This window comes from Penicillium coprophilum (genome assembly GCF_028826855.1).
Source record: "Penicillium coprophilum strain IBT 35676 chromosome Unknown utg000004l_segment0_segment0, whole genome shotgun sequence".
Classification (NCBI taxonomy): domain Eukaryota; kingdom Fungi; phylum Ascomycota; class Eurotiomycetes; order Eurotiales; family Aspergillaceae; genus Penicillium; species Penicillium coprophilum.
This window is the reverse complement of record NW_026622723.1, coordinates 8,170,123-8,196,167: the sequence shown is the minus strand read 5'-3', so window position 1 is coordinate 8,196,167 and position 26,045 is coordinate 8,170,123. Positions and strand designations below refer to the sequence as shown.

The 26,045-nt window shown below is 49.4% G+C and overlaps 12 protein-coding genes across 12 annotated transcripts; 4 read left to right on the top strand and 8 right to left on the bottom strand.

Moving 5' to 3' along the window:
* Positions 1 to 344: 344 nt before the first annotated feature.
* N7500_007533 (rRNA (cytosine-C5-)-methyltransferase NOP2) lies at positions 345 to 2,522 on the bottom strand (the record flags this gene model as incomplete). Its single annotated transcript, XM_056678677.1, has 1 exon — positions 345 to 2,522. The coding sequence occupies one exon, from the start codon at positions 2,520 to 2,522 to the stop codon at positions 345 to 347; it is 2,178 nt and encodes a 725-aa protein (XP_056533677.1).
* Positions 2,523 to 2,830: 308 nt separating this feature from the next.
* N7500_007532 (uncharacterized protein) lies at positions 2,831 to 3,600 on the top strand (the record flags this gene model as incomplete). The annotated part of the gene is made up of 2 exons (XM_056678676.1): positions 2,831 to 2,941; positions 3,019 to 3,600. The coding sequence occupies 2 exons, from the start codon at positions 2,831 to 2,833 to the stop codon at positions 3,598 to 3,600; spliced, it is 693 nt and encodes a 230-aa protein (XP_056533676.1).
* Positions 3,601 to 4,259: 659 nt separating this feature from the next.
* N7500_007531 (cell differentiation and development protein Fsr1) lies at positions 4,260 to 6,879 on the bottom strand (the record flags this gene model as incomplete). Its single annotated transcript, XM_056678675.1, has 4 exons — positions 4,260 to 4,519; positions 4,578 to 6,386; positions 6,446 to 6,724; positions 6,780 to 6,879. 4 exons carry the CDS (start codon positions 6,877 to 6,879, stop codon positions 4,260 to 4,262), a joined length of 2,448 nt encoding a protein of 815 aa, XP_056533675.1.
* Positions 6,880 to 7,748: 869 nt separating this feature from the next.
* On the bottom strand, positions 7,749 to 8,972 carry rad14 (DNA repair protein RAD14; the record flags this gene model as incomplete). Its single annotated transcript, XM_056678674.1, has 2 exons — positions 7,749 to 8,813; positions 8,874 to 8,972. 2 exons carry the CDS (start codon positions 8,970 to 8,972, stop codon positions 7,749 to 7,751), a joined length of 1,164 nt encoding a protein of 387 aa, XP_056533674.1.
* Positions 8,973 to 9,213: 241 nt separating this feature from the next.
* N7500_007529 (uncharacterized protein) lies at positions 9,214 to 10,266 on the bottom strand (the record flags this gene model as incomplete). Its single annotated transcript, XM_056678673.1, has 2 exons — positions 9,214 to 9,653; positions 9,720 to 10,266. The coding sequence occupies 2 exons, from the start codon at positions 10,264 to 10,266 to the stop codon at positions 9,214 to 9,216; spliced, it is 987 nt and encodes a 328-aa protein (XP_056533673.1).
* Positions 10,267 to 10,804: 538 nt separating this feature from the next.
* N7500_007528 (PaaI family thioesterase) lies at positions 10,805 to 11,269 on the top strand (the record flags this gene model as incomplete). The annotated part of the gene is made up of 1 exon (XM_056678672.1): positions 10,805 to 11,269. One exon carries the CDS (start codon positions 10,805 to 10,807, stop codon positions 11,267 to 11,269), a length of 465 nt encoding a protein of 154 aa, XP_056533672.1.
* Positions 11,270 to 11,507: 238 nt separating this feature from the next.
* Positions 11,508 to 11,798, bottom strand: N7500_007527 (Short-chain dehydrogenase/reductase SDR; the record flags this gene model as incomplete). Its single annotated transcript, XM_056678671.1, has 1 exon — positions 11,508 to 11,798. One exon carries the CDS (start codon positions 11,796 to 11,798, stop codon positions 11,508 to 11,510), a length of 291 nt encoding a protein of 96 aa, XP_056533671.1.
* Positions 11,799 to 13,869: 2,071 nt separating this feature from the next.
* N7500_007526 (uncharacterized protein) lies at positions 13,870 to 16,594 on the top strand (the record flags this gene model as incomplete). Its single annotated transcript, XM_056678670.1, has 4 exons — positions 13,870 to 14,413; positions 14,461 to 15,366; positions 15,419 to 15,817; positions 15,876 to 16,594. The coding sequence occupies 4 exons, from the start codon at positions 13,870 to 13,872 to the stop codon at positions 16,592 to 16,594; spliced, it is 2,568 nt and encodes an 855-aa protein (XP_056533670.1).
* Positions 16,595 to 16,797: 203 nt separating this feature from the next.
* N7500_007525 (putative extracellular endoglucanase) lies at positions 16,798 to 19,054 on the bottom strand (the record flags this gene model as incomplete). The annotated part of the gene is made up of 6 exons (XM_056678669.1): positions 16,798 to 16,959; positions 17,016 to 17,820; positions 17,872 to 17,893; positions 17,949 to 18,299; positions 18,347 to 18,748; positions 18,979 to 19,054. 6 exons carry the CDS (start codon positions 19,052 to 19,054, stop codon positions 16,798 to 16,800), a joined length of 1,818 nt encoding a protein of 605 aa, XP_056533669.1.
* A 635-nt stretch (positions 19,055 to 19,689) lies between these two features.
* On the bottom strand, positions 19,690 to 22,399 carry N7500_007524 (MINDY family deubiquitinase; the record flags this gene model as incomplete). The annotated part of the gene is made up of 3 exons (XM_056678668.1): positions 19,690 to 20,778; positions 20,832 to 21,763; positions 21,826 to 22,399. The coding sequence occupies 3 exons, from the start codon at positions 22,397 to 22,399 to the stop codon at positions 19,690 to 19,692; spliced, it is 2,595 nt and encodes an 864-aa protein (XP_056533668.1).
* Positions 22,400 to 23,129: 730 nt separating this feature from the next.
* Positions 23,130 to 24,845, top strand: trm6 (tRNA 1-methyladenosine methyltransferase subunit GCD10; the record flags this gene model as incomplete). Its single annotated transcript, XM_056678667.1, has 2 exons — positions 23,130 to 23,215; positions 23,276 to 24,845. 2 exons carry the CDS (start codon positions 23,130 to 23,132, stop codon positions 24,843 to 24,845), a joined length of 1,656 nt encoding a protein of 551 aa, XP_056533667.1.
* A 307-nt stretch (positions 24,846 to 25,152) lies between these two features.
* N7500_007522 (actin-related protein 2/3 complex subunit 3) lies at positions 25,153 to 26,036 on the bottom strand (the record flags this gene model as incomplete). Its single annotated transcript, XM_056678666.1, has 6 exons — positions 25,153 to 25,200; positions 25,257 to 25,335; positions 25,398 to 25,510; positions 25,572 to 25,840; positions 25,935 to 25,980; positions 26,031 to 26,036. The coding sequence occupies 6 exons, from the start codon at positions 26,034 to 26,036 to the stop codon at positions 25,153 to 25,155; spliced, it is 561 nt and encodes a 186-aa protein (XP_056533666.1).
* Between the last annotated feature and the right edge of the window lie 9 nt (positions 26,037 to 26,045).

Sequence of the window (26,045 nt, the reverse complement as noted above, 5' to 3'; positions counted from 1 at the left end):
TGATTTAGGATATGGGGAGTGATGCGATTGATTTTAGAGACTCTGATTTTGGTTAATATACACCACCCAGGTGGATTTTTAGATTGATATACAACGAGTTTTATACCTCCTATACTTGACCATGTCTCTTGTCTTTTGGAATTAATGACGAACTGTAGTATACGTGATTGAGCACAATCATACATCAAAGGTGCTTTTTTTATTTTTTAATTCTTTTTTGAAACACAGTTTGATCTTGATTGAACAAAAGGTATATCCAATGCGCCGGGTCCCGGACCTAATACATGATGCTTTTGACTTGCCCGAAGAAAAACGAATTATACACAAAGGGATGATCACATCGATCATTTGCTGGCCTTCTTGGTCGACTTCTTATCCTTCTTCTCGACCTTGCTCTTGACCGGCTTCTTATCTTCCTTAGCCACGATCTTCTTCTCACCCTTTGGCTCATTGGTAGACTTCTTGGAGGCAACAGCCTTGGTCTCTTCTTCCTGGCTTGGTGTCGCTGTTTCGCTTGTCTTCTCTGATACCTCTACTTTGCTCTTCTTGGGCTTGTTCAGAACGCCCTTGGGGTTCAGACCCTTGCGACGAATGCGGTTGCGCTCAGCGCGAGCAATGCGCTCGGCATCCTCAGGATCCTCGAATGAGCTGAAGGCACCACCCTCGAAATCAGCGGCGTGTCCATTCTCATCAACAATCGGGGTCCTGTCAATGGACTCGTCGTCCGAGGAGGCAGCCGAGGAAACACTGCGAGACTTCTTGGGGCCCTTAGAACGGGGCTCGGTATCGTCCGACTTCGTCACAGGTGTCGCGGCAGTCTTCTTGAGCTTGCAGACGTAGAAACCGTCAACATTCTCGCGATGGGGGAAGTAACGGCGGGTGAGCGCCATCTTGGGATCGAAAGTCTTGCCCATATAGCTGAGGAATCCAGGGCTACCGAAGCCACCGAGACCGGTGTCCACGATCTTAACATTAGGACGCTTGCGGAGAACATACTGCACAACGGCCTCGTTCTCTTCGACTGTGACACTGCAGGTAGAATAGACAACGTATCCACCGGTCTTGGAAGCGTGGTCGACGGAATCAATTGCAGCCAAAAGAAGCTGGCGCTGCATGTGGGGAATAGCGAGGAAATCACGCTCGTTCTTGGAGGTCTTGACACCGGGATCCTTCGAAATGACACCAGTACCGGTGCAGGGAGCATCGAGCAACACACGATCAAAGCCACCCATGGCCTTGGGGAAAGCAGTACGGGCATCCATATTTGTCACAATGGTGTTCTTGCAGCCGAGACGGTGAATGTTACCAATCAAACCCTTGGCACGGGGCTTGCTGGCATCGTTTGCAACTACACAGCCAGTGTTGCGCATCAAGGCGGACATGTATGTCGTCTTACCACCGGGAGCAGAGGCCATATCGAGGACACGCTCATTGGGCTGGGGAGCGAGAGCCATGACAGGGAGGAAAGAAGAGGCCGCCTGAAGAATGTAGTGGCCAGCCAGGTACTCGGGGGTGGCACCAAGGGGAACCGGGGATTCGAAAACTTGAAGGCCAACCTTGGACCATTTTCCAACGGGCTCGAGAACAACACCACGGTTGATGAGGGCCTGAGCAAGGGATCGGCGGTTGGTTCGCAGAGTGTTGGTACGGATAACGACAGGACGAGGAGTCTCGTTAGCTTCGAAGAAGGCAAAGGCCTCCCTGGGTGTGAACAGGTTGAACAGCTTCTCAGCCAGGAATCTAGTGTAGCCGTAGTATGTGCAGATATCGTCGAGCAGGAGATCGATATAGTCGGTACGTGACTTGCCGGGCAGACCGAGGGTCTTCAGGTCACCCAGAATTCGAATGGTATCGGTGATGCGCTGGCGAAGTAGCTGCAGATCGGGGGCGAGTCCCTGCTGGGCTTGGTCGTTGAACACATCGGGTGCAGCGATATTGGTCTGCATGGCGGCTTCCTGCATTTCTTGCTCGGCGGCTTCCTCCTCCTCTTGTTGTTCAGCATCCAGCTTCCGCGACAGACCCTCGATGTTGGCGGCGGTCAATCTCTCTTCGGCATCTGAATCCTCGTCATCGGAGAACATGGCCCCACGGGTGTGGCCCTCCTCGTCAGAATCGACAACCGAATTATCATCCTCTAAGTCCGACAATCCTTCAACCTGATCATCGCTATCCATTGAGCCTTCACTGATCCCATCGAGATCACCGAACTCATCGTCCTCCATATCATCCTCCATATCCTCATCATCATCAGACATAGGCACCGGCACAGCCTTCTTTGTGACTACGGGCTGCTTCTTCAATTCCTTGGGAAGAACCTTGGGGGTAGCCCCGCTGACCTTCTTCTTCTTGGGGGCTTCCTTCTTGGAGACAGCCTCATCGGCATCAGATCTGCGACGCTTTGATGGTGCAGGCTTCGGAGGTGCCTCAGCCCCGCCAGCCTTGCGTTTCTTGAGCATTGTGACTTTTGACTCATCAAGCGGGGCCGGAGGGCCCTGCTTCTTCATACGGCGACCGACACCCATTGTAAAAAAAGTGGTGTATATGGGGACGTTAATGGTGTTTGCTTTCGGGGGAGCTTGTAATTTCTTTCCGTCTTTTTTTTTCTCTTCGGGCGGTGACTGCCAGCAGTACAGAAGTAATGAAAGGCGGTGTGCTTATTTACATTGGTGCCTTTTACTGATGCCTTGTGGCCCAGGTGTCTATGCCCCATCGGCATCAAGTGCAACATATCCAGATAACTAATGCTCTAACTTATCGCCTTGGGTGTGCTTTCTCTCTCTTTTTCTCTCTTCCTCTGAGAATCTCTATCATTCAATTCAAGCTGCTCACTATGTCGGAGCTAACCTTCACCAAATCATTTTTGTCCATGCTGGACTCACGGCCTATCAAGCTTCGCGCTGATCATGTCTTCGACCCAGAGCAAATTGGACTACGAGTTCCCGTGAGTCTTGATGCGAACATTCTTCTAGTTTGGTTTACCGATGAATATCATCCTAACATGCATTCTGAAAACGAAAGTACACCCTCCCCCGACTTTCAGCCCCGCATCCTCCGATGCCCAAAAAAGTGAGGTCAACACAGGCACCAGGCTCATCGAAATCAATCACTCTCCGCGTCAAGTCTGCCCGCAACCCTGCTCTGGAGTTTTTGATCTCCAGTGCCCCTCTCTCGACCACCTCGGTCCAGGACATTCGGGATGCTGTACGAGTGCGCGTCACCGATGCGCAGGGAGGACAGGTTCCACTAGAGAAGATCAAGATCCTATACAAGCGCAAGCCGGTGACTGGAACTGGGAAGACACTGGCTGAGGTATTGGCAGATGAGCCCGCGATCTTGGCAGGAGGCAAAGAAGTCGAGATCGGGGTGATGATCATCGGTGGCGCCCAGGTGGTTGAATCTGCTGTGACTCAACCGATTATTACAGAGAAGCGAGATGAATCACCACCCAAGGCCGCTGTAGGTCCGAGTGGTGAGGAAGTGTTGCATACAGAGGCGTTTTGGGATGACCTGCAAGGCTATCTCCAGCAGCGATTGAAGGACGAGGAAGAAGCAAAACGGCTGAGATTGGTGTTCAAGGAGGCTTGGAGTTCAACCAAGTAGAGTGGATCTACCCGACAGCGCAGCGAAATAATGTCAATATCGAATGATACCTGTATTTGTCCGAGTTTCACATATGCCTCGTGTCCATGAAAGTCTCACACGACTATGTTCAGTGAATGGTATGGATTTAAATGTTATACACGCCACATGGGCTATTAATGTCCAAGGCACACGCTACATAGACAATTTCGAGAACCGGGAGAAATAAAACATATCCACAGCAAGCAATATGACAAATATTGAGATCATTTGAAAACCTATCAGGCACTTGAAGCCAGATCAAGACCCTATCGCCGAGAACAAATGGAACAGTATTCGAACAAGATATGCTCTACTTCCCATAGAAAGCAGAGCAGGTACCGAAACAGTCGAAAGAAAACATCCACGCACGCCAGGGAATCTTTGTCGAACATGGTTATCAGCAAAGTAAAAAAAGTACACATGTTGAAAAAGAAGAAAACGAAGCAAAAATCACGTAGGGCAGCATAATCGAACACACAGTGTGGGTGAGCAGCGTTGCAAATGCTCAAAAAAACCGGTCCAATCGCTCATCCAAGTTCATGGGATCATACAGAAAATGATGAGCAAACGCGAAAAGATACACACACAGGTATAACGCAAGAAGAATCATACACGGGGCTTTCATTCCGTCGTTTTAATCATCGGGAAAAGGCCTTGGCCACACCGTCTCCACCACCACCAACAACCCATTTGCCATCACGGCTCCATACCACGGAACAAACTCCTTCATCACGCATCAGTCGGTAGCTTGTCAGCTCCTGGGTACAGCTGCGCTTTTCAAGGTTCCAGAATCGCAAGCTTGCATCATGGCCAGCTGAAACGAGCTCACGCCCATCCGGAGACAATGACAGTGAGGCTATCGCAGCAGGATGAGCAAGCATTGTGTATGTACATTGACCTGTATCAAATGTTAGCGTGTTGTGGTGCATAGCAAATGTCCTCAAGATACCACTTACCACTATTCGCATCAAAGAAGCGGATGTATCGGTCCTCGTAACCACTGATGATTACACCCTCAACGTTGCTTGATCCAGTAGCTCCGTGAACCACTGTTTCTTCTTCGGCCATCGCGCGGTTGGGATCAAGATTAACGGTTCCATCAAAGCCGACAGTGGTGGCGACGACTGAGTTCACCCCAGTAGCAGGTGTACCATCATATGTCTCGAGACTGGCCATGCCCGCAACTTCTTCGCCAGTGCGTGTGTCGTAGACAATGATAGAGGCATCCGAATAGGAGACGACAAAGTTGACGCCTGCAAGAGACAAGGGGCTGATGCATGTTGGGGAAGGAGAATTAGTGCGCGGGATACGATGAACAATGGTGTAATGGAGAGTTGTGGTTGGAGCGACACTGGGTTGAGGGACGTTTTGGATGTTGGAACCGGAAACCATTGACTTTGAGTTCGCCCGCTGACGGCCTTTTGCGACCGGGGGCGAGGAAGGTTGAAGAATGTCGCTGATAGCCCAAATCAAGACGGAGCCATCTGCTGCGCCGGACGCCAAGAGAATTCGATCAGATCCACCATACCGGCTGCTTGAGTCCCCAAAGACAGATCCTACGGTCCCGGGGAGAACACAGAGTCCCCAGACTGCATCTGTGTGACCCCCGTCTAGGGTGGCCTTAGGATCAATCCGCCCACGTTCCCATACACGCACAGTAGCATCCTGGCCACCTGAAAATACCCATCCGTCACACAAGATACGGCCGTCACTGGAGATGTTCTGAGACGGTGAGCAGGCGGCAAGAGAAATCACAGCGCCGTCGTGTCCGCGATGAGTAAAGGAGCTCGTAATGTCCAAACTCTGGTTAGAACCAGCTCCAGAGCTAGCCGAAGTAGACGGGATGATCCACCGCTTGATTGTTCCGTCGTCGCTGCAAGTGCAGATCTCGGGATATGTTGGGCTACCTCCGCCGGTGAAGATGACAGATCGAATCACATCCAAGTGGCCACGCAGCGCAAACCGATATCTAAAATCTTCCTGCTTTCCGAAGCTCGGAGCTGCATCCCGAGTATCAATTGCACCATCGCTCTTGCGCGTTGACCCCGAACTCTTTCTGCGGTGGGGGAGAGACCCACTCTTGGTCGACTCGGAGCGCATAAAATTGGCATTTGGGAAAACATCGGTATCCGGACGATGAAGCGGGACGGGTTCGGTGACCACGAGTTCCTGCTCCGCCGGTTCATCAAAACTCCACCCATCCACGTCCTCTGTTCTTTCCTCTGTCAGATTTTGCGGGTTCACATCCTCCCTGACAACCACTCGAGGGCCCTGGGCTTCGTATGCCTGGTTTGGGCGATCGTCTAATGTGCCATGTTCGTACACCTGGGTTCGACTTTGAATCGGTGCCACGGGGGCTTGCTGCGAATCCATTGACCGCCGATCCATGACGTCCCGAGATAGATACTGGTTTTGAGCACGAGCCATAGCATTATCAGGGTAGTGATTGGACATGGGTTGGTGGTTTTGTAAGGCCATTTCACGTGCCATGACATGATTTGTCTTCTGGCGTTGCTGCTGGAGATAAGCCTCCTCCAGGTTCTGTTGCGACAGCTGTGAATTGCCGTAAAGCTGGCCTGACATGTCGGAGTCGTTCATGTCAGGTGTCGGGTGGGAGGCAGGTATGACATGGTACGCGATTTCGTGAGAAGCTTTGGATAGGTATGCTCGGACTTTGTCCATGTCTTCAACTTGACCTTCATGCGGGTTTTCGTTGTCTGGTGCTTCGTCATTCTCATGGTCCGTGCTCGACTTGGGACGATGTGCTAGAGTAACAATTAATGTTCCGGCGTCGCATTCTGGGATACAATTCCGAGTCACATACCTTTCAGGAAGTTGACACTTTCGCGTGCAGTATCTTTGGGATCCTTTGAGTCTTCGGACTTTTCGTTGTTCGAAAGCTTCTTGACCTTCTCTCTCTCCCTTTTCAGGGCAGTTTCCATCAGCCGAACATGCTTCCCAAGGGACTCATGCAGGCGCTTGCTTGTGCGCAGATCACCCTCTAATCGGCCAATGCGAGACTTCATCTCTGCCCTTTCAATCTCCCATGCATTGCGATCGCGTTCATGTCGGTGCCATTCTGTCTGTAGGAAGCGCATTACACCTGGACAAGGGGATCAGTCAATGGCATTCAAAAAACCAGGTGGGTTCATGCTCACCCTGTAATGTGTATTCCGTCCCCTGTGGGCCATTCGAACCATCCATGCCGCCGGGCATTCCTCCGATCCCAGCCATGGCTGATGGAGATTGCCAGGACATCAACAAACACAGGACGGTTCAAGGCTCGGAGAGGTCAAGAACACTACAGGAGGTATCAAGGGCGAAACCAGGTCGGTGGTGAATCGAGTGACGTGTAAGGTGCGAGCTTCGGCTTCTCCTGACCCCGGTAAATCGTATCCGCAGTAAGCGAACCAAGTCCCTAATGGCGACGGCAAGGAACCACGTCCCACCCCGAGTCAGCCTGAGTATGAGGGGTCCGAAGTAGGAAGATCTAAAGGAAGGAGCAGGATTGGACAATGATAAAGAAAGTTATGAGAATGTGCCCTTCACTGATCTTTTGTTATGGTGAAGAGACGGCTTGGTCCTGGGGGGGCTGCTGACCGCCTTCTAGATGGAGAAGATTGGCCTGCACGTTACCTCCAGCCCTGGAAGTAGATGGGTGAGGAATTAGATGAATTGGAAGGGAATGGAAATTGCACTTGAGAGAACTTTTGATGTGATACGAGATTCAATAGGTTTCATAGGAACAATCAAAGTAGCGAACTTGAGAGTGGGTTGACACCTAGATTTTCAGGCACTAAGTATCACTAACTAACTAGTTAACTAGTTACGACTTCAAATTCACTAGTTAAGGCTGTATGTATATACCTACAGCATAGATGCACCACAGATTTAAATATTCCAAGTATCTGATGTGTATGAATGCGTGGTCTAAAATGCATGCTCATATCGAAATTGACAGTTAGCTCTTGCAAAAATAGAGCAATCTCATTTGACTCCAGATGTATATATGATGATATAACAGCTCAAACGAATGACATAGAACAGTTCCACAGGTGATAGAGTCAAATACTAACTTTGCTAGCGGTCTCATAGATAATCTTAATCATGTCATAGTACATTTTGCTCTAAAACTCTAGCTCTTCCACCTCCATTCCACAGTCTACACATGCCTTGACACCAATTCCAGTTTCTGGATTCTCAATGGATCGGCCCCATTGATGAACATGTTTCCGGCCAGAACCGAGATCGTCGCCAAAGTCTCCACCCGAAGCACCTTGTCGACTGCGTCGGTAGGCCTCCACTCTTGTGCGTTTCTTCAGCTCCTGCAGCTTCGTTTTGAATTTGGCCTCCCGACGCCGTTTCTTATCACCTTCTCGCCGCTCAAACTCAGCATCCAGCGCCTCTGTCGATCCCCATTTCTTCTCGGAGAACGCATATTCTTCGATCTGGTATCGTAGGTACAACATCATGCTGTTCCATGTAGACTTGTGTGGATTCGGACGCTCCAGGCGTGGAAGGAGCTCTTCGTCTCGAAGTTCAGCTGTGCGCAGGTGCATAAGCACGTATCTCTTCTCTTGAGTGACAACGGAGTACTTACGATCTGTCAAGAGATAATCTTCTTTGGCTTCCGTTTTGGTCAACAAACTGTATTTCTCTGGGTACTTCTCCTTGCAAGCATGACATATGCAACACTTGAGTTCTTCTTCCCATTTCCAATCAATTTCAAGACTGCCACATTCACGACATATCTTCTGCTTGCTTTTATCATCCAGCACACTTAGACCTGGTTCAAAGGGACCCTCCCGATTGCGCTTCAGTGATTGTAGTATTTGATGGCGTTCCCATTCCTTTTGTGTCATATGTGCTGGCTTTTGTATTTCTTTCCCATCCGGCACGTGTAGTTGTTTATTGAACGGGTCATCCTCCTGGGTCAAAAATCCACCCTTCGTATCGGTCATTTTGCTAAAATCATAGTCGACATAGCTTGTGAAGTTTCGAGCTGGTTTGATCGAGTCTAGTGGGCGATTGGAAGAAGATGCATCGCGCATATTAGCAGGGTGACTGGATGCCACCATCGAAGTGAACGAGCGTTTGGCGCCTGTTGCGGGTTGGGAGATATTCGGAGCGGCTTGAGATAGTTCGGCTTCACGTTTCTCCCGAAGAGCTTTAGCCTTCATGCGATTAATTTCCTAGAAGCAAGACTGGTTAGTTTGCGGGTTGACGATATCGCCGACTTGGAGGGAACTTACTATCCGTTGTTGTTCCGGAGTGATAGGAGCACGCGGGAGTGTTCCTGCCCCTGAGCCCTTGGATTGCAAAGGTGGGGTCGAGGGGCGTTCTGCTGCCATTTTGAAATTATTCTCTCAACAGTGATGGCCGTGTTCGTTCTCGACAGCTTGGGTGAAACGACTAGCAAGGCGGAAGGCGGAAGGCGGAAGGCGACCAGATTCCCCGATATGCCAGTCACGTGATAATATATAGCACGACGTCATTGGCGCATCCTCAGTGAACAGGAACTCTGAGATCAACCTTCGAAGATTTTTCAAGTTATCGGTCTGAAATGGCACGAAAATTGATTGAACCGAGAGGCTACGAGTCTCCAGCCGGATATTCGAAGTCTTCTTCTCGATCTTGGCCATACAAAACCTCACACACGCCCCCTACCGGCACATCCATAACGGCGTCGGTTCCCTCGCTCCAAATTTCTCGCCAATTGACCTTCCGATTTTGTGGCCCCATGATCTGATAAGAGGTAGCACCAGGCTTCATCTTGGTAGCACCTCCGGGACGTCTCCGTGCCTTTCCATCAATTACCGATACATTCGCGACCTCATCGACAATATTCTCGATGCTGTGCATGGGCAAAGTAAGATAGCCTGTATTATATGTGGCGAGCGCAGCATAAATGTAGATAAGAAACATCACCAGCCATGCCGGGATTGCCAGCGACCACCAACGATTGGGATAATAGTAGATGCCTAGCTGATGGAGGAAGGGCGATGGGAGATAGGACCATAGAAGATAGAACACTGAGTCGACCCGGTCAGTACGTGGGAGACTACCAGAGGTTGCGGCGGAACTTCGTTAGCACTTACAAAAAGCCAAGGATGAAGCTAGGTATAACACGAAACCATAGTATTCATAGGTAGGAACCTTAGGACTAGCGCGCGGAACGGTGGTTGCGCGGCGAGCCGACTTGGCGACTGCCGCCTCGGTATCGTTGGGAGTCTCTACATCAGAACTGTCCGGAGTAGTTGGGCGTGATGTGGTAGTCGAGAAGGGTGGGCGGAGAAGAGAAGTGAGGGAGGGAGAGGGCGGTAGAGGAGTAGGTGGACGATTGTAGAACGGAGGCGCAAATGCATTGGGACCATGGAGAGAGCCGGAGGATTGGCGAAATGGATGATTTCGCTGAATATTAGAAGAATCATCGGAGTCTGTATCGGAGAATGATTGATCTAGCGAGTAGTGTGACTGGAAATCCGCATCGTCCTCCACCTCAATCTCCTCATAGCCTGGGGAAGTGATACTCTCGTCTTCATAACTCTCTTGTGGTTCGTTCGGGGATCTAGGGTCTTCAGCCAGCAGAGGTGGAAAGGGCTGCTTGGCCTCGAACGAATTGAACGTCCTTGCCGAATTCTCCATTTTGCGACCTGACGAAGAGTTGATGTTGTTGGCATCTCCCCTTTTTCTGCAATCACCACCACATTCACCGCTTCCCGCGATCTCTACAATTGGACTTGAATTTTGAGGTTCATATTTCATATTCGATTCAGTCCTAATATCTATGACCATCTCCTACAATTCAAAGTATAAGCATGAATTATGTGAAGTAATTCGAATCTGATTGGATTTTTGTGAGGTGTGTAGCTTTCCCGTTGACACAGATCGATATCCTACCTCAAGTATAGACACTTGTCCCAGCTTAATCATGAATACAACATATGGATGAAGGTTAGAGCAAGACGTCCTAGAAATATATTGGATATGCACACGGAGTATATGCATCCAACTATGTTTCTTCCCTCTCGGATCGACTCCGTTGGAGAGGCGGCACACTCCGCTCTCGGCCCCTCCGACTTCAACGAAAATCCCCTGAGTCCCCTTACTCTACATCTTTCATTCTCTTTGTTTTTGGTATCCTCATTTCCCCAACATACTTTCTCAGAAGTGATCATCCACTATGAATGACACCGAATTGGAGCATGTCCGCGGGGTTTGGGAGCGAACCAAGCATGAAAGCCCTATCTATCGCCTACTTCTCTCCGATGTCGATATTATCAGTGCAGCCCGTGGCCATATGCAAGCCCGACTTAAGCTCACAGCGGAGCATGTCAATTCCCGAGGCACCATTCATGGAGCTGTTTCTGCAACCATCATCGATTGGGCGGGGGGAATGTCGATAGCCACACATGGATATGAGAGAACAGGCGCAAGCATTGATATCCACGTATCATATCTGTCAACTGCTACCATCGGAGATATCCTGGATATCTCTGCCATTGCTGATCGAGTGGGCAAGTCAATGGCCTTTACGACAGTCAAAATTTCCCGAGTCATCGATGATGAAGTCGGCCCCTTGGTTTCAAAGGGCTCACACACAAAGTTCCTCCCTGTCTCCAAGGAGAATCGCGAACCTAAGAGCTGAAGCCTTGTGCTAAACCTGTTGTAGATAGACATAAACATTGCTCTGATTCTTCAACGTCGCCCAATTCTACCAGTCTTACCCAGGAACCTTCTATTTCTATTCATGCCCTCCCCGTCGAAGATGTTATGCTACCATCCACACAGAGTTCTTGACCAGTGGTATAGTGTGCTTCGTCACTGACCAGGAAAAGGGTCGCGTTGGCAACATCCCATGCGTCGCCCATTTCCCCCATTGGAACTTACGCTTGACGCATCTCCATGTATCTTTCCGCTTGATTATCCGCCGCATATCTGGATATCATATATTTTGTGTACGGGGTATCCATGAGCCCAGGAGCAAACGTGTTCAGACGGACATCATTGGGTGCATAGATGACAGCCGTCGTTTTCATCCACTGAATGATGGCAGCCTTCGTCGCAGCATATTCAACCTGGGGCTTTCCAATGTACCTCAAGCCGGCGATGCTGCCGACGCTCACCACTACACCACTGCCTTGGTGCTCTATTATGGGGAGAACGTGCTGGCACATCATAAACACACTCTTGAGGTTGAGGCTCACCCGGGAGTCCAAACTTCCTCCAGCATTGTAGCAGGATACCCCGGCTCTGACCTTCCAACGTTGTTTATCAGAATGTCAATCCTTTCGTGTTTAGCCATACAAGCTTCTACAAGGGACTTCGTTGATGTAGCCGATGTCATGTCTGTTCCCATGACATCGCAAGTTCCACCCTCGGCCTCAATATCATTTTTGGTGGCAACAGCCGCAGTAAGCGTACGACTTGCCACCGAAGATTTCTGCACCTTGTCGAGCTAGGAGGATAGCGATGGCAGCACCGATTCCCCAGCCGTCGGATTGGCTTTAACCGAGGCCAGTGATGAGGGCGACTTTCCCGTGGAGAGACAACATGAGGAAATGTCGACGTGCAATCGAAGTGAAAGATGGAAGGGTTATATTAAGACGTGAGGATATATAGATATGGAAAGCCATTGATCTCAATGCTTCGGTCAAATATCGAGACCATCAAAAAGGAATTCTCCCGACGAGTTTCCCGTTCGGCACACTCCCGATATACAACGCGCCTGGGGCAGGGGTTTGAGTCCTTCGAAGGCTAACCAGCTGCCATGAATCAACATTTCCAGATATATGTAGTCTCCTAAAAGTACAGAAAAAGCTTTAACAAAGATGCCTCACGAACAATATTAGGGGACAATCAGCGGTCATATTCCAAAAGACCTTAAAAAGACCTCCAAAAAGATTGAAAGATGATAAGTGGTCTTGAAAGTAGCGCTGAACGTTCTCTACGGTATATACGAGCGATTTAGATATTCCAAGTGCTTTGGAGTAGGGCATACATCGGGTTCCTGAGACTATCGAGTTGGGATTGAGAAATTCCTATGCTTATAAGGACTTGTGCATAGGTTGGCGACCCAACCACCCGCCATATGCGTACGTCTATATATTTAGACTATACGCCATCACCTCTCTAAAGTGACTCAGATCTCTTTCTGAAAAGAAATATGTTTTCAAGTACGTCGTACATGTACGGAGTATGATTTGAGAAATTGTAACCAAATTGTAACCAAATTGTAATGCAACCTTTCCAACGTAGATCTTAGATTGAGTAAGGGGTCTTGGAAAAGAGGTGAGAAGAGAGGCAATTACCAAGATCTCACGTTTAGGTTTTCATACAATCTACTCGTACATATGTATGTTGTAATCCCTACAGTCCGCAGTGTACACCTGCGTGGAGATGATTACAATGACCTAGTGCTGATGTACTCAAGGCTGTCTACCCTCTCGACTCCGTACTTTGTACAATATATCTACCACTCAAGAGCCCCGAGACAGATCATAATTTCTTACAGACAGTTCCACGCAAGAACGGGAGTGCATATACCGGTTTCTTTGCATATATCTTGACAGGGTGAAATGTGCTGTAACCCCAAAGCTTCCACCAGCAGGACCCCTTGCATTCACTTAAACCCACGGGCAAAAAGAGCCGAGCAGTGTGTTCAGTACAAGTGTGCTCTACATTCTTGTATACAATCATGTATTCCGTATGCTTTGACAAGTTTTAAGCCAGGACAACTTCAAATCCCAAAAAAATTCCTCAGGGGGTGACTAGCGGGGATCGGCCCAATGGGTTTGATATCCACTGGGACTGTCGGGATTGAACAGGAAATCTCTTTTCCAGACACTCATACTTATTGTTCCTATATCTTCCACCCGTTCTGTATCGCTGTATCTCTGTCTCTCTGCATTTCTACTCCGTATATGTACTCCGTACTTTGCATTTCTACAGTTTCCTGGTTATATCGCCAAGACCAGACCCACAAACTATCGGATCGACAAGATTAGGTGGATGGAATTGATTTGCCCTATCAGCTCTTGCAGGCTTGAATGGGTCTACATATCTTTATTGTGTGGGTGACAGGTCCAAAATGGGGACCCATGTGAAGAGTATTGCTTTTTTTTCCTTTACTTCTCGAGATGATTCCGTATAGTCCCCTCTTTCCTGTCATATCCTTGGCTCTTCAGCTTGGAAGATTATACTCACTATGGACAGTATAACGGTATAGAATTCTCAAATTTCAAGAAAATGATCCTTGCTAATGTGATCCAGGATAACGACACAAATATTGGATCGGCGAGAGGCAACGCGTCGACCACCTCCGGTGATATCGCCAGTAGTCTCACCGGCGGAGGGGGTTCATCAGGATCGGCATTGATGATGACTTTATTGCCTGCACTCGCATACGCTTTGTTCTGGGTCAGCCTGTTTCTGATCTTTCGTCGAACTCAACGCCGATGGTATGCTCCGAGATCCTACTTGCCCGACATACATGAGCATCAACGGAGCCCCGAGTTGCCTTCTGGCTGGGTGAACTGGCTCGGAACATTTTTAAAAATCGAAGACAATCACGTGCTCCATCACTCATCACTAGACGGGTATCTCTTCCTGCGATTTTTGCGCGTGCTGGCTGCAACATGTCTGACAGGCTGCGTGATTACATGGCCCATCCTGCTGCCTCTTCATGCCACTGGGGGCAACGGAAATACTGAGCTCGACATCCTGAGTTTCAGTAACATCCAAAACCCTAATAGATACTATGCCAATGTTATAGTGGCGTGCGTTTACTTCTGTAAGTCTTCGGTACCCACCCGCAAAGCAACCTCCTGACGAGTATAGCGTTCGTCTTCTATGTTGTGGTGAGAGAAAGCCTGTACTATGCAAACCTCCGTCAGGCCTACCTCAACTCGCCTGCCTACGCATCTCGAATGTCATCCCGTACAGTCCTCTTCATGTCAGTTCCGGATGTGTACAAGAACGAGGACAAACTACGACAGGTCTTTGGGGACTCGATCTGTCGTATTTGGATTACCTCCGACTGCTCAAAGTTGGAAAAGATGGTCAAAGAACGAGATCAATTAGCCGAGAAGTTGGAAACCGCAGAGACCAAACTCATTCGGCGAGCAAATAAGATTCGCACCCAAGCAATCAAAACAGGTGAACTGAATGTTGAGATGTGCCTAGACTGCGAGTCAAGCAACCCGGCATGGTCCCACAAGGTCGAACGTCCTATGCATCGACTGAAACCCTTTGGCGAAAAGGTCGACTCTATTCACTGGTATCGGGCTGAACTCGCAAAGAAGACCGAAGAAGTATCGAATCTGCAATGCAAACATCAAAATGGTCAAGCAAAAATGCTCAGTGCAATATTTGTCGAATTCAACACCCAAACTGATGCACAAGTCGCCCTACAAACCCTGTCACATCACCAGCCGTTCCATATGACGCCTCGCTTCATTGGAGTTTCACCTAGCGAGGTTGTATGGTCGGCGCTGAATCTTAGCTGGTGGCAACGAATCGTCAGGCGCCTCGCAATTCAGGCTTTTCTGGCAGCGATGGTCATCTTTTGGTCGTTCCCTGCCGCAGTTGTTGGAGCAATCTCGAACATCACGTATATCTGCACTTTGATTCCTTTCCTCGACTTCATTCTTGAATTGCCCGATTTCATAACAGGAGCGATTGAGGGTCTTCTGCCTGCTGCGGCCCTAGCGACGCTGATGTCTCTAGTGCCGATCATATGTCGCAGTACGGTTGCCAAGTTCGTCTTGTTCGTCGGACCCCGCTGACTTTTATGTAGTATGTGCTAGGCGAGCCGGAGTCCCATCCATGGCACGAGTTGAGCTGTTCACACAAAGTGCCCACTTTGTCTTTCAAGTGGTACAGGTATTCTTGGTCACGACCTTGACATCGGCTGCGTCGGCTGCTACTGCGCAAATTGTGAAGGATCCCCTCTCGGTCAAAGATCTACTGGCGCAGAACCTACCCAAGGCGACTAATTTCTACATTTCTTACTTCATGCTGCAGGGCCTAAGCATGAGCTCCATGGCCCTCCTTCAAATTGTCAGTGCCCTGGTGTTCCAATTCGTGACAACGTTCTTTGCCTATTCCCCTCGTCGACTGTTTCAAGGATGGGCCGAACTCGCCAGTCTCAGCTGGGGCAATGTCTTCCCCATTTTCACCAACATGGCAGTTATCGGTAAGCGATGCCCTACTCTGGCTCGAACGAAGATTAGCTGACCCGGTTCTTTTTTTAGCGTTGACCTATTCATGCATCGCACCTCTGATTCTGGGATTTGCCTTCCTCGGACTTTATCTTGTATACCAAGCCTACCGATACAACTTCCTCTTCGTATATGACATCAAAATCGATACAAAGGGACTAGTCTACCCACGAGCCCTGCAACATTTGTTAACGGGTCTCTACCTGGCTGAGATTTGCTTGATAGGACTTTGTGCCATCAAGGGCGCTATCGGCCCAGTAATCATCATGGTCTTATTCATGATTGGCAACATCCTAGCACACATGTCGCTCAATGATGCACTCACTCCACTGAATACTTTCTTACCGCGATCCCTTGACGCCGAAGAGGAGATGCTCCAAGAGAAAGAAGATACAGTGGCAGCGATTAACGAAGAGCGCCGCCCACGTGCAATGGCCTTCTGGAGATGGTTCCATCCAAACGTCTACAAAGATTACGCAGCGTTGCGTCAGAAGGTTCGTCGCAATCTCGAGGAGGTTTCGTACACACCAGAGGAGATGCGTACAGCATATTTCGAGCCATGTGTAGCATCGCCACCTCCAACTTTGTGGATCCCACGCGACAAATGGGGTTTCAGTAATCATGAGGTGTTGGAGACTGATTCCATAATCAGCATCACGGATGAGGGTGCGCACTTGAATGAGAGGAATAAGATCGTGTGGGATAAATACGACCCACATCTTCCTTTACGGGAATTGAAGACCCTGTATTGATCTTGGCTACCTGCCCTGAAATTTAATGAGTTTATGAAAGCGATGGATTGGTTTATCTTTGTACATAATACGTTTCTGACGGGCAAATTATATTCAATACCGAGGCTGCTAAGCAAAGCCCTATCAAAAGCGCTCAAACATCGTGATATAATCGAACCGCTTCCTCGGTATAACCACCGTAGGCATTGAGATGGAAAATTCCATCAGACAGTCAAGGTAAAGTTGACAGCATTCACAGCACCATTATCCCGTGGGAAAAACTCAAAGGTGAACACAGTCGATTGGCCAGCGGAGATGACAGAGCTAATAGCAGATGAAGTGAGGATTACATGGGAGGCATCCCAGTTATACTGGTTGGCATAGGTCTAGATCAATATATTAGTATTTGGCAAAGACACAAGAGAAATGGGAATCAGCTTACAGCTCTCGCTCGTTGAATAGGACCCAGATATTGTGTCCAGTCATCTACTAGGTATGTTCCGCTCTTGGTCAAAGCCTTTACTGCAGCGATAGTTGGCAGTCCACCCCAGGTGATGGGAATTGACAGGTCAGAGCCAGAGACCGACGAGGCCACTGCCGATGTGGATGATAGAGTTGGGGTCTTCCATTGAACAATTTGGATGATAGGGGACGAATATCCCCCCGAGAATTTCAGGGTCAGAGTGGCAACGACACCTGGTGCTGTTGTTGATGAAAGGTGCTTGGATAGATACGAAGCTGTAAAGATGATATTCGCACCCGAGACAGAATAATCCGTTCCAGATGACAGCTGGGCGCCTGTAGAGTCACTGATGGAAGAGAGCGTGTTGCCATTGAAGATAAATGGAAGAGTCTGTGCTGTCACAGCTGTCCCATACTGATGGAAAATATAAGCCGACGACGACTGAGTGGTTGCAGACCCGTCCTCAGTACTGTCTGGCAAACTATTCGCAGTGGACTCGGTGGATTTTGCGATGATCGAGATCGAATTGGAGTCACGCCAGACTCCGGTGGCTCGGTCCAAGTGATCCAATCCATTATCCCACAACACGCAGGAGATGTCGAGACTGGCTGCAGTCTTGATCAAGAAGTCCACATACTTCCATCGAGCAGCGGGTTCGGTGTTAGTGGGCGAAGCATCGTATTCACCGAGAAGAAGAGGTACTTTGGGGAAAGCGTTGCGGATGTTCTGGAAGTCGGTCTTCACAGTAGTCTTGTCACTATCAGAGCCCCAAATGGTCTTTCCCCTGTTTGGAGTCAGTAAATATAACGTCAACATGCCGGATCTATAATCTTACCAAGCACTGAAGATAAAGTCGTCTAGAAGGAACCCAGTCAGTTTTAATCAATAACATAGACTCATTTGATGACTCACAAGGACTGTAGTAGTGGAACTGAATAGCATAAGGATTGGAAAATCCAGAAGGTGCAACAAACCAGTCTGAAGTTTTGACGCTATCCTGTCCACCTCCGACTAGAGTTACGACTCTTTGGGAGTTGAAGCCGCCGGCATCGTTGATAGCCTGGAGGAAGATCTTGTTCAGTTTGTTGATCTCAGCGGCATCGGCGGCCGTATTACACGGAGGCTCATTGATAGGCTCGAAGGCAACAAGATTGGATTTGCAGGCCAACTTGGTTCCAATTTGATACCAGAGTTTGTAAAACTTCTCTTCAATCATGGCAAGATCGGCCCCAGACTTGCTGACATCTGCCCAAACCCATGAATCTGTGATGTGTCAGTAAAGGCCTTGGATATACAGTTAGCCATCATACCATGATGCACATCAACGATGGCATAGAGTCCACGGGCAACAATCATATCGACGACGTCGGAGACTCGCTGCAACCATGCTGGGTCAACAGTCCAATCTGGTGAGCTTCCCGTAAAGTGATAGGCGTAGGTAACTGGAAGCCGGACACTCTTAAATCCGGAGGCCTTTACGGTATCAAAAGTCGACGCCACAACTGGTAAGTTATTCCAGGATCCCTCATCGGGAACAGCATCCAGGGTGTTTCCCAGGTTCCAACCGGGGTGTAGATTGGACACAAAGTCGGAAGCTGAGATTGCACTAAAGGTTCCAGTGCAAACTGCCCCTGACGCAGTAGCAGTAGCTGCCTGCGTTGTTGACTTGGTCGTCGTTGTCAGCGTGGTAGACGTGACCTTGGTGGTCACTACTGATGTTGTGACACTGCTGGTTGCCGTTCCTGGGAGGCATTGAGAGTACCCTTGAACAGCTTAGTATGAAGTCAATCTCGATGCAACTGCTGGGATTCACACACAGGGATTCTGCGAAGTACAGACGAAGCCTGACACGCAAGTGGTGCTACCTGTGTATCCAGTGCCTCCGCCTAAATGCCAATTAGCTCAAGGGCAAATACCAAGTCAGCGGGAAATCGATCCATACATTGTCCATAGCCTGCTACATCGGCCTGGGCTAGCCCACCGAGGGCCAAGAGGGCACCAGAAAGAAGAACCAGCATTGTGAGATCTACTATCGGAGGTAATCTACAGATCCTGATAGTTCATAGAGCTGATCATAGACAGATTGAGCATGGGAAAGCCATGCATATTTATATTGCTTTCTTCACATGCCCTAATCCTAGTCGTCAATCGGCGGACCGGCGGGCCGGGTCGTCTTCACGAATATCGCATTCGAGCGTGCCAAAACGCTCCCCTTGACCTAAATGGCCTGCAGATGAGTAGTGCTTATGCTCGGCAGACATTGCCATTGTATACTTTTGGGTCTTTTTTCCCGGGGAAGATTAGCTGTTTAGGCGCAATAACTCCTCCAATAGGAAGCCCCACAGATACAATGTGAGTCCTTTAATTTCCCCCATTTTAGGCAAATTAGATGTAATTCATTCGGGACAAGTCTGACGATAGGTACGCCGGACGGAGTAGATATTTTACGTATCGTCTAGTTTGTATGTCATTATTGATCCCGGTCCTACGCGGAGAAGGTCCGTGTTGGTTTTTACGAACCCGGTAGAGTATGAAGAATTATGTGAGAGCACGGTCATATGAACTCATCTATGAAGACATCATTTTACTACAGGATATGTAGTTACATCAGATCATATTCATTTCAAGTATCACGGCCTGTCATTTGCAATATTCACATCACTATGCACTCTTTGTTCCGATCTGACTCCATTATGGTATGGTCCCCTGTACGTACAGGGCGGGGTCGATGAGAATACTGATTTCGACGCGAATTCCGGTTTCCGGGGTACTGATTTACCGGGGGGTTAACCGGGGCTCCACCGTATGACCTTCTGTCAGGCGGCGAATAGCGCGGCCCACTAGTAGCTTGCTCATAGGGAGGAGGTGGTGCGTTGGGATCCTCGGGGTCAGGGCCATGTTGTGGGGGTCTAGGTTGAGAACCAACCGCAGTGGTAATACTTGAAGTTCGAGTAGGAACATTGCTCAAGCGAGGCGAAGGCGATGGCCGGTTGGAAGAAGTACTCGCAGACGTGTGACGATCGCGAGTTTGCTCATTCCTAGCATTTTCGCGTTGCTCTTCTTCTTGGAATTGAAGCGAGAGCGCATATGCATAATCTGCATCACTCTGTTCCTGAGTCGGCTCGGGGGATTTCGATGCTTCATGGGCATTTGGAGAAGGAGTGGGCTCTGTCAATGCTCGGGGCGCGGGACCGGGAACGGATGGGGCCGAAGGACCAGCGCCCACAGGGCGAAAGTCGCCAGAGTAATATTCTGTGTTAAACCCTGTCACATCGACAAGGGATTCCCAAACTACCTCGGCATGGCCCGCATAGCCGGCATCGGTAACCAAAGTATACAGTTGATGGGATTGCGGGTGTTTATATAGAGTCGAGAAATGGTCGTTGCGGAAAAGAATGGAAACCGCTCCAGGCGCAAGCTCAGTCGAGAGCTGTGTTAAGCCAAACGGGCTTAATTGTGTCGGATTCTCAATTTCGACAAATTGTTGGATGATTTCTATATCTGCCATGGTATTCTCTTCCTCAGGTTTAAGGCACTCGCCTCGCGCCACCCGGTCCTCAACCTCTTGTCTGCGAAAAGGTAGCATTTGAACATCCTCGTAATACTGAGCAGTGCGTGACAGTGCGGCATGAGTAGGACTGGACCAAGGGGCTAACCAGGCATGGATCAATGGTATACCAAACGTGCTGTATAGTCGAAGATCACTGGTTTCAAAGAAAGTGCCAAATCCTTCAGTAGAATCCTAACAATAGCTTAGTATAGGTATCCCTAGACGGGTACGTCATATGAACTCACCATTATCAAGCGTGGGTTGACATTCATGCCCGTATGCAACATTGTCAGGAATTGAGTGAGGGCCTCGATGTCCGGAAACTCCTCGTCAGGGCCCACGCATATTGTCAGCTCTTCAAACATCGCCTCGATTAGCAGGCCCAGAGATATTTGCTCGCGGGTTGACAGAGCTCTAACAATTGGTGGATGAGTGTTGGGGTTCGCTCGCAGTACCAATGCATTTATAAGGGCCAGCAGCGGACAGGGTCCGTTTTGATTTTGGACCAATATTGGAGATTCCACCAATTGACCACTTTGATCGGTCCACCGGACGTGTCGAATAGTATAGGTCTCTGATCTCTGCTCCTTTTGTCGTGCAGCTTCTGCGGCAGATAGGTTGTGGGTCGTTTGGCGTTGCTGTGGCTGTTGCACTGTGGAAGACAAAGGTTTTTGTTTCTCTGGCAATGGTCTTGTCCCGTTCACGGGCGGTTCTGAGTATAACGAAGACATAGCATGAGACCCAGTCTCGTCCCCCGAATAGGCAGTAGCGCTCGTCACACCCAAATCAATCAATTCGCAGGATGGGGCGGATGTCCCAGTAGATAGAGCGACAGGTGGAGTGTTGATTCCAGCATTTGATCCGAGCCTCCCTGCATTGGATGAAGATTCATAATGTGCGGGGGCATACTCATCCCCTTCAGGCAGGTCAGATGGCCTTACAGCGGCCGCGGGGGCATATGGACTAGGCTGCATTCCTTGTAGATATATTTCTTGGGGAGCCGAGACCTTGATGGACTGTTGAGACCCCCATGGGGAATCATCATCGACTTGCTGGCCGCCTAACACGGCGCGTTGCTCAGAATGAGAATGGGGACGGGGAGCCTCAGCCCATGGGGAAACCTTTTCGGGCTCATCCAAGAGAGAGAGTCGGGCAGTCATCGGGATATACCCCTCGGCTATAAGCTGTTAGCAAGATGTATCATCTGAAGCGAACTGTCAGAAGCAAGTAATGTCATACTTAGACTCAATGAATCACTATTTGAAGTCGCATATGAATCGCGCCCCCACTGATTGTGGTCTGAGAGATCTTGAATGTGCTCTGCTGGCCTCGGCTTCAAGAATGGGTTATTTGACTGCAGCTGTACCGGTGGCTCCCCGTTCGAACCCTGACCGGTGTTAGGCGTTGACCGCCACACATTCTCAGTGGCCCCTTGCTGTTGGTCTGCTATCAACGTAGAAGAGCCCCAGTGCCCGTTGGTATTTGCAGGTTCCTGGTATGCGCCCTCGTACAGCTTATACTGACCGGAGCGGCGATCATCCGGCCTTCCATTGTTATTTGGCCATGAGGTTGGCGGTTGGCTGGTTGGAGAACCCATCGGTGATCGCTGTGCCTCCTGCAGTGGCATCAAATCAAACGCAGGTGAAGTGTTGAGATCGGGGGAATAGATAGAGTCCTCAGATGGGAATCGGTTCAAACGATTTGGGCGGTGGGAGGATGCAGAGTTGGCTGATTTGGGTGAGCGTGCGTCCGATCGAGTATTTGACTTGCTAATGTTCTCCAGGCGCGGTGGGGGCTGTTTACGCAGGCCCATGAAGACGTCCGTTGACCGTCTTGGGAAGCGGAGGAGATGAAGGTTTGAGTTGGCTTATAGTTCTAAGGATGAAAAGACTAACAAAGCATTCAACGTCAATCGTGACAACACACTCAGAAAAATATATATCGTGGACCTGAGAGTTGATTCAGGATGTAGGCTCAAAATAATGACAAGCCATTTGAGGTATAAGGAAAACGCCTTGCGCTGGGGCTGCAGGGGCTGAAGTGCCCTGCCTGTATCCGTAATCGATGGGCAATAGCTTAGCGTTTAGCTTGAGCTCGGATATACTCGCCAGGTCAAGGGAAAGTTCTATTCAACAAAGCAATGAGGGAGGCAGAACATCTCAGCCACACTCTCTCTTTCTGTCGCAAGGCACCCGGATTCCGCAGATCCACACTGGACCTGGGGGAAGCTCCAATACCCAGTATGCGTATTTACCGTATTATTCACATGCACAAGTTGGCCTTGGGCATTGCCAGGAGAGAGGCGGTGATAGTACGGTATGGGATGGTATGGTGGAAACTATGACGAAATGGCGTGGGGCCAGCAATTTGAGGCAGGAATACTCAGGCATAACATTCAGGCAAGAAGGCATCAACTTCCCGGACTATCTATTCAGCCGGCTGTGAGTAGCCTCGTTCTCTGATTGGTTGGCGTTCTATCAGCCATAAAAGTCTCCAGAACAATTTTGTGGAAGAGCTCGAGGCACAGCTGTTCCATCGCCATCATGCATTCCTATATTCGCCCGGGCCAGTTTGTGGCCATCCGGCTCCAGTCGGATCAGTTAAGACTCATCCAGATTATCCCCGACACGTAAGTACTCTCTGCTCTATGCGGGGAAAGATTCCATTGCAGGAACTAACATTGGATCAGAGTCGTCAATTTGGGTAGATTTGGTAGTTTTACTGCCAATCAGATTATCGGACGACCATTCTATTTTACCTTTGAAATCCTGGACTCATGCGACGAGGCTGGCAACCAATTACGTGTCGTGTCAGCAACCGAGTTACACGCGGAGACCCTTCTTGCAGACGGGGAGGGAGACGGGGAGGGTGACGACGTGGATACTGGCGAAAATGGAATACCGATGCGAACAAATCGTCAAATCAATGACGAAAATTCCGCCCAGAAATTGACATTGGAGGAAATTGAAGAATTGAAGAGAGAGGCTGGTGGCGCGGGGAAAGACATTGTTGCAAAGCTTTTGGAGTCGCACACTGCAATCGACCAGAAGACTGCATTCTCTCTTGCCAAATACACATTACGGAAACGCAAGAAGTATCTGAAGCGGTTCACCGTCCTTCCACTGGATGTCGGCCTTCTCGCCAATTATTTGATCGAAGAACGCGATGCGCAAAAGTCGATGGAGCTACGCGACGAACACATTGGGCTGATCGGGTGCTGGGGTAATGTACATCACAGCGGAAACGTTGAGGTGGGTGAGGGTATGAAGCCGAATGGACGTTATGCCATTGTCGATGAGACCGGCGGACTGGTTGTCGCTGCGATGGCCGAGCGCATGGGAATTTTATATCCTCATGATGCCGAAGAAGACCCAACAGATGAGCAAGATGCTTCAGCCCACAATCCCGCAGAATCCCAGCCTCCCAATGGCCCCTCAAAGCCCCGGCGCATACGTCCTCAGCCGATGTCCGCTACCACCAACACCATCACCGTCATCCACCCATACTCACAACCGAATCTGTCTCTCTTAAAATTCTTTGGCTATGACACCAATAATCCCGATGAATCTCACCCACTCCACACTCGTCTCAAATCAGTTTCCTGGATGCAGTTGGCCGACCCCAATTCCGATCCGCTCTACGCCAACGAACCACCCGTCATACCCGCAGAGGAATTGGCCGAGCTTAAGCAAAGCAAACGCACTGCGTATTACCACAAGCGCAATCGATGGGGGCGAGTCAAAGCAGTTGTGGACGAGAGCCGGGCTGGTAACTTTGACGGTCTGATCGTGTCCACCTTGTTAGAGCCAGCAAGCGTTCTAAAGACAATGGTACCGCTCCTTGCGGGGTCAGCGCCTGTTGTCGTATATTCTCCGACAGTCGAGTCTCTGGTTGAATTGACAGACATGTACTCCACTGCTCGGAGGACCGCATTTATCAACAAAAAGCGAGAATTGGAGTCGCAGAGTTCCGAGGGAGAGGCCGTTGATTTGTCCTCTCTTCATGAAGAATTTGTAGTCGACCCGACAATTCTCCTTCCACCCACCTTGCAAACGTCGCGTGTGCGCCCTTGGCAGGTTCTGCCCGGTCGAACCCATCCCCTCATGACTGGACGTGGTGGAGCAGAGGGATATCTCTTCCATGGCATTCGCGTGTTCCCAACCGCACAGAATATCCAGGCTGCTGGAACTGTTCGCAAGAGACGGAAGGTGGAAACAACATCTACCCCGATCACTGATCGAGATGTGGAGATGACCTAGTTTTCACGAATGAACGCCCTAAACACCCAAAAATAGATCAAATAGCATTTCAATGAGCCCTTCAATGTACAGGTACAACTTATCTTTCATGTTTCATGTGGTTCCACTTTATAGCCCCTACCCCTGGTTTGGTGATACTGAACACCGAGTCAGGGTTAGTCTGGGGAGTTTGACTCCCAGATACGCAAGTACCCCAATATCCAAGTGTCTCTTGTCGCTACGCAAAGCGATCGTGGGTTTGAATCAAAAGTATCAAATTCATTCATGCGCTGAATTTCATCAAACAATATACAGCAACGCTCATCATCTAGAGACTCTTTCCCATGAACTTTCTCTTCGTGAAACTCAACCAGAACTAGAATGAATCAGTATTTGGGGTGGATCAAAAGTCCATTATTTGCTCCCACTTACCTTTGATGGCCCGACTCCACCGGGGTATAATTTAGCGTGTAGGCGGATGGCGATCTCCTGTCGCACCTGCGAAATGAACCTAGAATCGCAAAACCCGATTAGCTGAGATTGATCTACAGTAGATATAAACGGGGATCTCACTGGCGAAGAGTCTCGGCATCCTGGCGGTCACGCGGGGGCTCAAAGGCCTGGTTAAGCGGGAACGACACATCTCCGGGAATAGCAAAGTTATCGAGGGCGGCGTTGGTTAGGGCCTGGGAATCGGATTGTTAGTGGTTCTCCGACATCGTGTTTCTGCTATGTTCAACAACATACCTTCTCCGCCTCCCGGGCAGTCATTGTTGGCTTGACCTTTCCAAGGCAGTCGCTAATAAACAGAGTTCCGTAAATGAGCATGCGATCCGCAGGACCATTGATCTCAAAGTTGCGGAACAGGACATTGGCACGGAAGAGCGATAGGATCTCATCAACACAATCATATGATTCACTTTCTGGGGACACGTCGATGTCGTCGATGTTAAGCGGGGGCAATGTGTATGCGGGGCCACGAGTACGGGTCCGTAGGGGAAGAATAGGGAAATTTCCTGGAGGATATTTCGTCAATTTTGATTTAAAATGTTGATTCATAGCCTAGGAGCTTCTGCGCTGGACTGAGCGCTAGACTGAGTGTTCTCCTACCTATCACGGGAACATCGCGGTCCTCCAGGAAGATGGAGTGATATGCCTGAGTTGGTTAATAAGAATGCTTCGGTCACACTGGATATCAAAACATACAGGCATTTTGAATGT